Source organism: Aegilops tauschii, chromosome 7, assembly GCF_002575655.3.
Source record: "Aegilops tauschii subsp. strangulata cultivar AL8/78 chromosome 7, Aet v6.0, whole genome shotgun sequence".
NCBI lineage: Eukaryota > Viridiplantae > Streptophyta > Magnoliopsida > Poales > Poaceae > Aegilops > Aegilops tauschii.
Window position 1 is genome coordinate 63,434,098 of NC_053041.3, and position 11,261 is coordinate 63,445,358.

Below are 11,261 nucleotides of genomic sequence, written 5' to 3' on the forward strand. Positions count from 1 at the left end.
ACCATGAATCACAAGTACGTACGTCGGGTGATCGGTATCCGACCATGAACCACAAGAAAAGGTGCATATGGGCCAAAGCGTAACCCTATGCCTACAAGTAAAGAACAATTCTTGCTTTATTCAAAGCACCTCCAAAAGAGAGCTCCCTGCAGATTTGTAACCAGCGTTGAGTTGCTCATCTCCGGGAGGAAAAATAACACCGCCACTGTTATCACACATATTATGAAATCCTAGACACAAGTACGTAGGTGGATCGGTATCCGACCATGAACCACATACGCTCATCCTCCACGGCGGAGACATGCGCGCAGACGTACAGCTTCCTCCCCTGCACCACCACTGCGCTTGGCAACCTCTTCCTGGTTCTTGCCTACGGCTTCCTGAATTACAAGGTGCGAGTTACCTTCTTGACGGCTGGGAGCGACTTGCTGCTGGAGACCATCGGCCCCGGCTATGCCGGTGGCCATGGCCACGTCGTCACACTCCTGCTCCCGATGCTTGGCGCCCTCCCCGACGCGCTCCTCGTGCTCGGTACGTCCCTGTTTTGCTTTCGCTTGCTTATGAATGGATCTGGTTGGTTCCGTTGAACAAGATGAAGCACACATCTCACCACTGTTTTTTTTGTCGGTGCCAATGCTGAATAGTGTGTCTTCACCTTTTCTTTTCTTTTTGAACCGGGCATTAACCCCTTTCCGTTAATTTCTTCAACGGAAAAACAAAGTTCCCAGCCAAGAGTAAAGGGGACAGGAAAGGAGCTAAGCGAGTTCTGCACTAGCAGGAAACACTCTTCTTTATTTTGAAAACTTTCAATCTATTCATCTTCAATCATAACAATAAAACGAACATCAGAAATAATAATAAAATACATCCAGATTCGTAGACCACCTACCAGTGGCGGAGCTTGATGCAAAAGGTTGGGCGGGCCATGCTAGCTAAGATAGTAGAAGATTACTCTTGGGCTGATGTTGCACGGCCCAAACTGAGTGTACAATGAAGAGAATTCTTCTGGGATGGGCGGGCCGGGGCACTGTTGGCCCTCACGTAGTTCCGCCCCTGGCGATGACTACAATCACTGAAGCGAGCCGAAGGTGCACCGCCGTCATCGTTCCTCACTTACCGGAGCCGGGCACAACTTATTATAGTAGACAGTCGGGAAATCGTCGTGCTAATACCTCATAGGACCAACGCACCAGAACAGCAACCACTGCCTATGAAGAGAAGTTTAGATCGAAAGGATCCAACCTGAAGACACACGAACAAAGACAAACAAAGACCGGATCCGAGCAGATCCGCCAAAGACAATCACCAACCGAATCCCTCGAGATCCGCCGGAGACACTTCTCCACACGTCATCCGACGATGCTAGATGCACCACCAGGACGGAGGCTAGATGGGGAGAATCTTATTCCATCTTCAGAAAGTTGCCGCCGTCTCGTCTTCCAGAGCAGGACACAAACCTAACAAAACCTGAACAAGCACCTAAAAACGGAGCCCTCCTGCCGACTAGGGCGGGAATCCACCGCACACCCATGGTCCTAAGGCCACAAGAGACGTGGCAGATTGGCGGCGCCACCCAAGGAAGGCAGAATCCCTAGCCACCTTTCCTTGGTAGGAGAGACGAAGCACCCTGTCTGGCTTTCCCCTGGCTCTGGCACATGGGTCTAGTCGAAACGCAAGCAATTGGACTATAACATGTTAGCACCTAGATAGAACTATCCTACCACGTTCACCAGCTCCAATGCTGAATAGTGTATCTTTGCCTTTTCTAAAGAAAAAACATTGCGTGTGTTTAAACCAAGATTCTGAATTAGTCTCAATTCTATTTCATGTATAAACAGCATCTGGCCTCTCGGGGAGCGGAGAAAAGGCACAAAATCAGGTGCTAGTCGGCATGGGTCTGCTTGCCGGCTCCACCATCTTTCTTCTCACCGTCGTTTGGGGGACTTGTGTGTTTGCTGGCAAGTGTGACATTGGGCCCAATGGTGTTGCCATTGATTCAAAAGACACTAAAGGGTGGTTCCGTTTTACTGGTATGTTATCTTCCACTACTCTTATACTTACTCTGTTTTCATTAGAAGTGAAGCTAATATCTTATTTTTGTAGTCATATATGTAGTTAATTTGTTTTACTATAAGCTGGTGTGTCACTCTTGTTGATTGAGTTTGCATTGTCCATGTTTCTTTTTTCCTTTGTATAAACCGAGGCAAAAGATTTGCCTCATATATTAATTAAACGGAGAACAATGATCCGGGTGGGGGATCTTTCATGGAGGAAGACCCGAGCGTTTCTCTCATTACAAATCAACCAAGAGACAAGCATGGTTAGGGAGGCCGTGATCTTCCGCACGTCTGCGACATTGTGCTCAAGGTGCCACAATGATGTGTCCATGCTCTCAAGTTGTAGTTCGTCTATAACCAAATTCCAAAGTCAGCGAGTGGACCCACACTTGAAGAAGACTTGGTTGTCAGATTCTTGCACCCTCTTGCAAAGTGGGCAAAGGTGACAATTTGACCACCCTCACTTGGCCAGTCTATCGGTTGTCCAAATTCGGTCTTGAATTGACAACCATGAGAAAAACTTAACTTTGGCGGTGCCCAAACCTTCCACACGGCATGCTCCATTGGAGATAGAATCTTCCCTAAGAATGGAGCCCTCTTTGCGGAAGCCAAAAGTAGTACCCACTAGCCATGTGCTTCCAAACGATGTCATATTGGGTGTATTTATCAAGTTGCACATCATGGAGAAGCATCCAAAGCATGGAAATTTCACGAATGTGTTGGATAGAGACAATGGTGAAAGGCTTGATCTTGAAGGTCCAAACATTGCATCGGAGAGCCTCTCTAACTTTCCAATTCTTTCATGAGGAAGCCTCAAAGATAAGAGGTGCAATATCCATGGATTCACGTGCCAAGGGGACCTACAAAAAGGTGTCCTCGCTCCATTACCAACAGTAATGGAGGTGGAGGCATAGAAGAAGTTGTGGACATCCTCATCACATGGATTTTACATCCTCACCCATACCATGGAAGGCTCCTTCCACTCATACCAATGCCATCGAAGCCTAAGAGCGCACACAAATTTGTTGGTGTTGAGCACACCTAGCACACCATACTCTGTAGGACAACAAACCGCTTCCCAATTGACCTTGCATTTAGCACCGGTCGTCTTGTCCGAAACAGACCAAATGAAAGATCATTCAAGTTAGTTGACATCATGAAGAATACACATTGGCATGACCAGCGGTGTGATGAAGTAAATAGCTTGGGAGGTGATCAAGGACCTGACAAGAGCCATGCGTCCAATGGAGGTTATGTTTTGGCCCTCCCAAGTAACTAGCATTCTGGCAACCTTATCCACAAGGTATTGAAGATACCATGTCTTTGATTTAGCCTACATTGTTCCGTGCATCCCCATTCTCTAACCATCATGCTGAAAATGGAAATCTAAGATGCACATAAGTTGCAATCGATTAGTATAATCTTATTCTTATCAAACATATTATCATTTAGACATGATCAAGTCGGCAAGCATAATGCAGTAGCCCCAGTAAGAACATACATCTATATGTTTGTTAGCCACGTCTCCCATAAATCAATCTCCAAACATCCGAGGTATGTTAGTTGGTGCTAAATTAGATACAATGTGAATGGTTTGCCACTATGTGCAAAGGGGAAATTGACGAACCATTGTTGAATAAGAAATTGTTTTACATCCAGTGGTGGCGTACATAGCCTTCGTAGTGCCTAACTATGCTCCCTAAACATATGACAATAAATTTTGCAGATTAACTGTGATTGAACCAAATCATAGTGCTTGCTTGGTTAGTTTCAGATCAAATGTCCTCGAAACCAAATCATAGTGTTGCTTGGTTATTTTGTAGATCAAATGCCATCAAACCAAATCATAGTGCTTTGTTTAGTTGGTGAATAACTTTGCCCTAGTTTGCCACATATTTTTATACCAAAATTGCCAAACTTTAGGTGAGCAGATTCTTAGCCACACTTTGGCCTGCCTAAGGGGATCTTATCACAATGTTTTTTCTATGTGACATGCGGCGCTCATTTTCACAAATCGTATTTGTCCATAGGTGTGGCTAGAATCAAACACATATCTAACTTGGCCAAGTTTCCATTACTCGAGGTGTAGGATGTTGCAAAGTGTGGCAAAGTAATTAATCTAAGAATAGTGATGTTCTTACCAGCCCTCCTTTGCATGCACTTCACGAACTGCATGGTTAGCCGTTAATCTTTGGTTGCATACACATTGTTTCGCTTCGCAGGCAGTGGTATTTCAACTGACAATGAAACCAGTTGGACCGCACGGATCATGGCAATTTGTGTTATTCCTTTCGCCATTGCACTTTTCCCGAAAATGTTGAGAATCCAGCCCGGGCATCGCCTGCCCATCTTGTTGGCAACCATTATATCATTCTTTCTTGCACTATCCTACTGCTTGTTTCAGGTACATCCATTCCATCTGATATTGTTTGCATTTTTAAATAATGATGGCTAGATTGGCACGTGTGTGTACATCTAGGTTACAAACATCAATTTGATAGCGATGATTCCCTCAAATTGTAGATCTACCTCCCCTGGATCCAGCGGAGGCGACTTGCATTTGCAAAACATAGGCATGTAATCTCTGGGATACTACAACATGCCCAAATGCAAGCACTCGGCCATCTGCTAAATGACGATGGCACGCCTAACGAAAATGTCATAAGAAAGTATGATGCATCAACTTCATTTTGTTATTCATATGCCAAGGAACACTCATGAACATGACGTGCTCCTTCTCTATGCCAACACGCAGATTGTTCTACAAGATTGACAATGATGATAACCACGACCTATCACGAGCCGAGCTGCATGCCCTTATCATTGGAATCAACTTTGAGGAGCTTGACTTTGACAAGAATGATGCCGTGGACAAAATCATGGATGACTTCGACACATCAGGCAATGACACAATAGATGAGGGAGAGTTCGTCGAGGGAATGAAGATATGGCTCAATGAGGCCAAGAGAAAGGTGCAGGCTTCGGGTGCCTACACTAACAAGTTCATCAATGACTACCATGAGGTATCCTTGGAATTTTCTAGATAGGGAATAGGGCACACCAAATGGGTTTTGTGCACTAAATTACTACGAGCCAATGATTCTCACGCACAAACGGAATTATTTAGAAAATCAAATGACGCCTTTACTAAAATGGTTAAATAATGTTTTAATAATTGTCCAACCAAATTTTCACTAATCATTTTTTTCGATAAAGGGTTCGTGTATTAACTCAAAACGTAGCATCATGGGGATGATGAGTCTAAACGCAGGACATAACTACGATGCACACATGCAACACGAACTTACACACACATAACAAATAAAACTCAGGCAACAGTAAAGTCTTAAAAGATCAAACCATGCATAAGGCATGGAGGGCAGAAGGCCTACCCGTAGCCTATGCCGCCACCTATTTGATCAAAAACCCTCATTTTGGTCACCCGCTCCAACCGCGTACATGGCACTATAAACAATGGTCGGTGCTCCATCCGATGTACCATATACCACGAATGAAGCTACTGCGTACAACAAAAGATAACCTACATCTGGGGTGGGGTTTTACCATGAAAAATAGTTTAGTACGTTAATAACAGCGGGATCATCTGCCTTGCTATGGTCGCTCTGATTATATAGAAATGAATTTAAAATTCCATCTTTGGATCGGTGTTCGATCAACGGCCGACCTTTGCCACACGTTCTTAATAATATCTGCGACACCATCCCGATGTAGCCATCCTATTTCGAATTTGAATGTTCGGCGTGTAGTGGAGGAAATTTCAATCAGGAATGATCGGTGCATGGCCCGAAAGTGACTCAATACGCTCGAGAGCGCGCACAGTCACCATAGTTCACATTTGTTGTCCATGAGCACACGGTCAAGTTTTCCCTATCTTGGCACTGAGTGATTATTAGCCAAGTGGACTGACGACCTGACGAACTAGCCTCTCTAAGGTCCAAATTGTCAACAACAAAGTTCAACAAAAGCGGCTAATGTGTGTCAAAAAGGTCATTATTTTTTTCTTGTTGGTATCACAGGATATTGAAACCCCCCCCCCCCCCCCCAATGAGGTTGGGGTACGGGTTATCCTTTGCAAGATTAACCAATTCACAAAGGAAGGTAGAATTGTGTCCATCTTGGGCAGCCCCCATAGATTGCAACCAGAGTCCAGGAAAATTGGTAGGGCATGTTCCAAGGTGGAATTTTATATGAAACACACCAACCGAAAGGGCTAACAAATTCAGCCTCGTGGTCCGAACCCCAAGTAAAATCCAAAACCTCCCACGATTAGGTAGACAATGTCAAGTGAAGTCGAAACCCCCTAAAAGGTGGTCGAGCACATGCATCAGGAAATCACGTCGGCCAACCTCGACGATGGCGATGAAGTTCAGACACTCAATTAGTAATGTGTTTATGTTCAGCCAAGTCAGTGCGACATCTCCTATTACAAAGCATAGACCCTAAGTCATACATGCGTCATCCAGTCCCTACTTAGCCTAGTTTCCAACCCACATTACATTGGGATATCTATAAGCTCTATGCAATCTATATATTACAATGTTTTATGAGCCAACAAAAACATTTATTTAGGCTCGGTTGCAAAATGAAATTTGCTAAAATAACATATAAAAGAGATGTAGTGGTATAAGAAAGAGCGGTAGAGGGAAACATAAGGAAAATGATCTTCTATCAATTACTAGAGATGATATAGAAAATACTTTTAATAACAAATGTTGTACAAACAGAAAGATTGCAGGAAAACAGTTTACCAATTCTAAACTCCTGCATTTGATTGCCAAGTTTAATTATGTTTTCAATTGTGGCATTTTCAGAATATTTATAATTGCGAATATAAATTAGGGAAATTTCGTTCATGATTCTTTGGCTACGAATTTGTACTATATTTGAACTCGTACCAACGTTTTCGCTACTGGGCGGTAAATTCGGTAACCGGACATTACCATATTTCCTAACACCCCCGCAGTTAACATGTTTACCAAGATAAAAATAATGAAAACTTTGAATTCAATCACTTAGTGAAAACTAAACAAGTTGGTCTCTCCACAACAATATATGAGACGGTTCAGTCGTAACTATGTTGTCTTCACTCCTCGAGGTAGACTGATTGATATCCTTGCCATTTTTATGAGTTCGGGACCTACTATTTGTGCCGTATTTAACTGGTTATGGTGTGTAGCTGTAGATCTCAGTCCCCTATGTAAATATTGACTATTCGGTGACCAAACATTGACTTCTACTCCCTTCGGTTCAAAAAGGATCGCATCTTAGTTTCCCCCCACATTGGAACGCGTTTTAGAAAACTGAAGTGCATCGAGCCAGTGGATGCATGGCTATATATATGAAATTGTCATGTCATATATAGTTATCATTTATAGTTACTCATACCATAAGGTTAGTTATAAGGTTGGCTATAAGAGTACTACTTTTTTTCACTTTCTCTCTATCTATCTCTTCATATTTATTACAATTTTCTAGGAGTATGCATATAGCTAAGCTTTTGCATGAGAGTCCACTCCTACTCCCTCCGTTCCTAAATATTTGTCTTTCTAGACATTTCAAATGACTACCTCACACGGATGTATGTAGACATATTTTAAAGTGTAGATTCACTCATTTTGCTCCGTATGTTGTCACTTGTTGAAATATCTAGAATGACAAATATTGAGGAACGGAGGGAGTACTATTTTTCCATGTCTCTCTCCTCCATATAGTCACAAGTGCCATAGTCAAAAGTGCCACGTAAGCGGGGTACAAGTCCATTATTGTACTTACTCTAATAGGGACGAAGCTAGAAACAAAACCCAATGGTGTAAGCTATGTAGTAATAATGGTGTCATCTATGCCATTTAGCACTGATTAGTACGAAATTAGTGAAGAAAAATAAAAAATTACTGGTCTCAGCTCACACCAGTGCCTCTATGCCAGCTACATCTCCATTTCTTAACTCCTTATTATGCGAGCTGTCGTTTTTTTTCTTGAAAATGATGCTTTTATTAACTTGATATCGCATCAGGGGGATATAAGCAAAATTTGTTCAGGTCACATCTCACTCAGTCACTCTCACCTTTGCATAGCTAGGAGCCTAGAAAGCGCATGGCCAAAACACATTCGAGTTGTTGCTAAGATGTTCCTTTCTAAAAACGAAGTTTCTGAAAACATATACTAATGGGATGTTTTAAATTAAAACACATGCCTTCTTGGTTTCTTTTATGAAATATTTCCGGACGTAACCATTTGAGCAGTATTTTATGGTTACCGTGTGTAACTGCAAATTCCAGCCCCTTAGTAGAGTTGACTACTCGGTAACCAAAACACTGACTCCTACCATAGCTGTGGACCTTTTGTCAAGTTTACATTTTCTCTCCTTAATATCATAGTAGTAATAAGGGCAATTCGAATGCCATGCATCAAAATAGACACACCAAATATCTGTAGACACGTTCAAACTTGACCTCGGACAGCCATACGAGAGCCGGCCATTCAACCATATCCGCCAAATATACTTCCATTGCCCAAAGAAAAGAGGAGAGAGAATGGAGGAGGAGAAAAAGTGGGGTTGTGATAGGGTCCAAGGCTAAGCTAGTGTGTCCGAACTGGGCCGTGAATGTTTGATGCATGACGTTGGATGCCACCATTTTTCCAAATAAAGAACGAATGAGCCGTCTTATTAAGGAAAATCCAGCTATAGCCTTCCAAGCCATTCTCATTTCAAAAGTAAAAGATCAGCATCGCAGATTTGCCCTAACTTCTGAGAAAGAAATGCACTTCCAACAAGCGGTCTTGATCCTGCAGAGAACACGGGAGGAACACGATCAGCTGGCGGTAAGCGATGAAGAGGTGGAGCCTGTGGAAAACCCCGGAAGAATGATTGTCAAGGCCGTGGGTCTGATGCTTGTGGGTGCTGCCATCCCTGCTGCGTTTGCGGACCCACTTGTCGACGCCATCTACAGCCTGTCCAAGGCTACACACGTGTCGTCCTTCTTCGTCTCCTTCGTTGTGCTCCCGCTGGTGAACAACTCCAGCGAGGTCGTCTCTGCCGTCCGGTCCATGAGAAAGAAGAGGCGAAGGAGCGCTTCCCTCGCTTTATCGGAGGTGCCTCACCTTCACCATGAAATCACCATGATGCATGCACGCATGCAACCTTTGTAAACTGGACACTAATTGGGGTAATATTTATTATCACCGTACTTTGTTAATTTTCAGGTGTACTGTGTTGTGACTGTGAACAACCTGATGTGCTTGGGCATGTTCTTGGCGCTGGTCTATGCCCGGGACATAACGTGGGACTTCTCCTCTGAGCTGCTCATCATTTTGCTTGTCTGCGTCGTCATGGGCCTCTTCACGAGCTTCCGGACCAACTTCCCTCTCTGGACGTGCCTGGTGGCATACTCGCTCTACCCACTGTCTCTCGTCCTCGTTCACATTCTCGACTCAGTCTTCCATTGGTCGTAAAACGAACGTCTTTGTCCAAGAAACCAACCGCGATATGTACTCTTGCCTTATTGTGACATTGACTCCTTATTTGTTTATCACGGCTGGATTCAGAGTTTTACTGAAGCTCAGCAACACTCAGCTGTAGGTGTGATCAACCGGTTACATAATGAGTAGTATTTTAAGAAGATAACTTGAGTTAATCTTCACTTTAAGTCATGTTATCGATCATAAATTTCTTATCTAACTTGTGCTTTTTTGTATGCTTGTTGACGATGACTTGCTGTTCCAAATGGACCATCTATATGTGCTTCTATGACTCTATTTGGTTATGTGCTAGCACGTACTACATCAGATATTTTCTTAAGATTCTTATATATGGTAGTTACTTTAATTTGATATGTGGTGCTTCCTAGAACGTATTGCTGTCTGAATTGCTGGCAATGTATTGCTATCGTTCTTCATTATATGTGGTAGTTACACACACACACACACACACACACACACACACACACACACACACACACACACTTCCAGCGCTCATTCTGTCATTCTTCATTCTTCATTATGTCCGTTGATAGGATTATTTAACTAGCATCAGTTAGTCGTACCGGTTTTTAGTAAGTTATTAGGAAATTTATAATTTATTTGTTTAAAGAAAAAATGAAACTCTGTTTCTATCGCTACGAAACAACAGTAGTCTTAGGTCAATAGTTTGAAAATTTTCATATAAGCACAAAGATAACAACTTTGTAAAGGGTTGCAAAGGCATGCACATTGTATTGGCAAACTGCAACCTTGGGCAACTAAATTTGGGTTGAACCGCTTGTCCTAGTGGGCCGATGACAACCGGCTCCACTTACCCAATTTTCTGATGAAGCCGATACAGAAGACCCATTGTTCTTGAAACTACGGGCCGAACCAGTGTTCCAATGGGTAACGTCGATCGGCGCATTCCCATCATGAGTTGGTTTTACAGGGCAAAGAAGGCTTCGGTGCCCAATAAACATGAACGCATGGCAAATCGAAGAAATTACAGAAAATTTCTCTTCTTCTATTGCATGATGGTAGAAAATAATTATTTTTTATTTTAATATATCTTTTCTTAATTTTCCATTAAACGTACAAGCAAACCAAAACAAGAAGTGGATCAAACCACAAATATCAACAGGCCTAATGCGAATAAAAGGTCCCAGTTGCACCAAGTTTCAAGGCCTTGAGAATCAAAATATGCATACATCCGCAGATCCACTACCGAGACACGCGACGAACAGGAGACTAGGCGAGAAGAGCTGGAGAAAGAATGAAGGTTTGGATGTGGTTTTGGTAAGAATTTTTGGTTAGATTTTTGTTACCAGTTCATGATGGTCTCAACTATTAAGACGGAGAGTCCTCTTTCTAGTGTGGCTGACACGATTGGATAGCCTGAGGTGTTTTGGTCCTATCCATCTTTCTCTCTATCTAGGTGTGACGGATTGTCGTCTACCGCTTCTTGTTGTGTTGATGATTGTGTGCTGAGTTTTGTTTGCGAAGTGATTGACCCATTTTTTTTCTTGTCAAACTCCTTGTTTTCGTACATGGCAATGATGCACTGGTTTGAAAAAATGTTTAGTATTGTGTTCATTTTGGCGATTTGGAGAATAAAAAAGATGAAGCCAACTTCGAAGAGTTTCAATGTAACTTCTGGTTTCATCAAAAAATCTTTGTTGTCCATGTGCGTTTTAGCTTCTTCGATTTATATACTCTGTTTTT

At 42.7% G+C, this 11,261-nt stretch overlaps 1 protein-coding gene across 1 annotated transcript; it reads left to right on the top strand.

Moving 5' to 3' along the window:
* Positions 1-148: 148 nt before the first annotated feature.
* LOC109735835 (sodium/calcium exchanger NCL1) lies at positions 149-9,707 on the top strand. Its single transcript, XM_020295039.4, has 7 exons — positions 149-531; positions 1,839-2,030; positions 4,280-4,461; positions 4,581-4,726; positions 4,813-5,080; positions 8,871-9,170; positions 9,282-9,707. The coding sequence occupies exons 1-7, from the start codon at positions 267-269 to the stop codon at positions 9,528-9,530; spliced, it is 1,602 nt and encodes a 533-aa protein (XP_020150628.1). The 5' UTR covers positions 149-266; the 3' UTR covers positions 9,531-9,707.
* The last annotated feature ends 1,554 nt before the right edge of the window (positions 9,708-11,261 follow it).

Excerpts from the sequence above, each read along its gene's own strand:
- LOC109735835 (XM_020295039.4), top strand. The coding sequence starts at position 267 with ATGAACCACATACGCTCATCCTCCACGGCGGAGACATGCGCGCAGACG. Across the intron at positions 532-1,838 it reads CGACGCGCTCCTCGTGCTCG|CATCTGGCCTCTCGGGGAGC; the intron begins GTACGTCCCTGT and ends ATGTATAAACAG. Across the intron at positions 5,081-8,870 it reads TCATCAATGACTACCATGAG|AGAACACGGGAGGAACACGA; the intron begins GTATCCTTGGAA and ends TTGATCCTGCAG.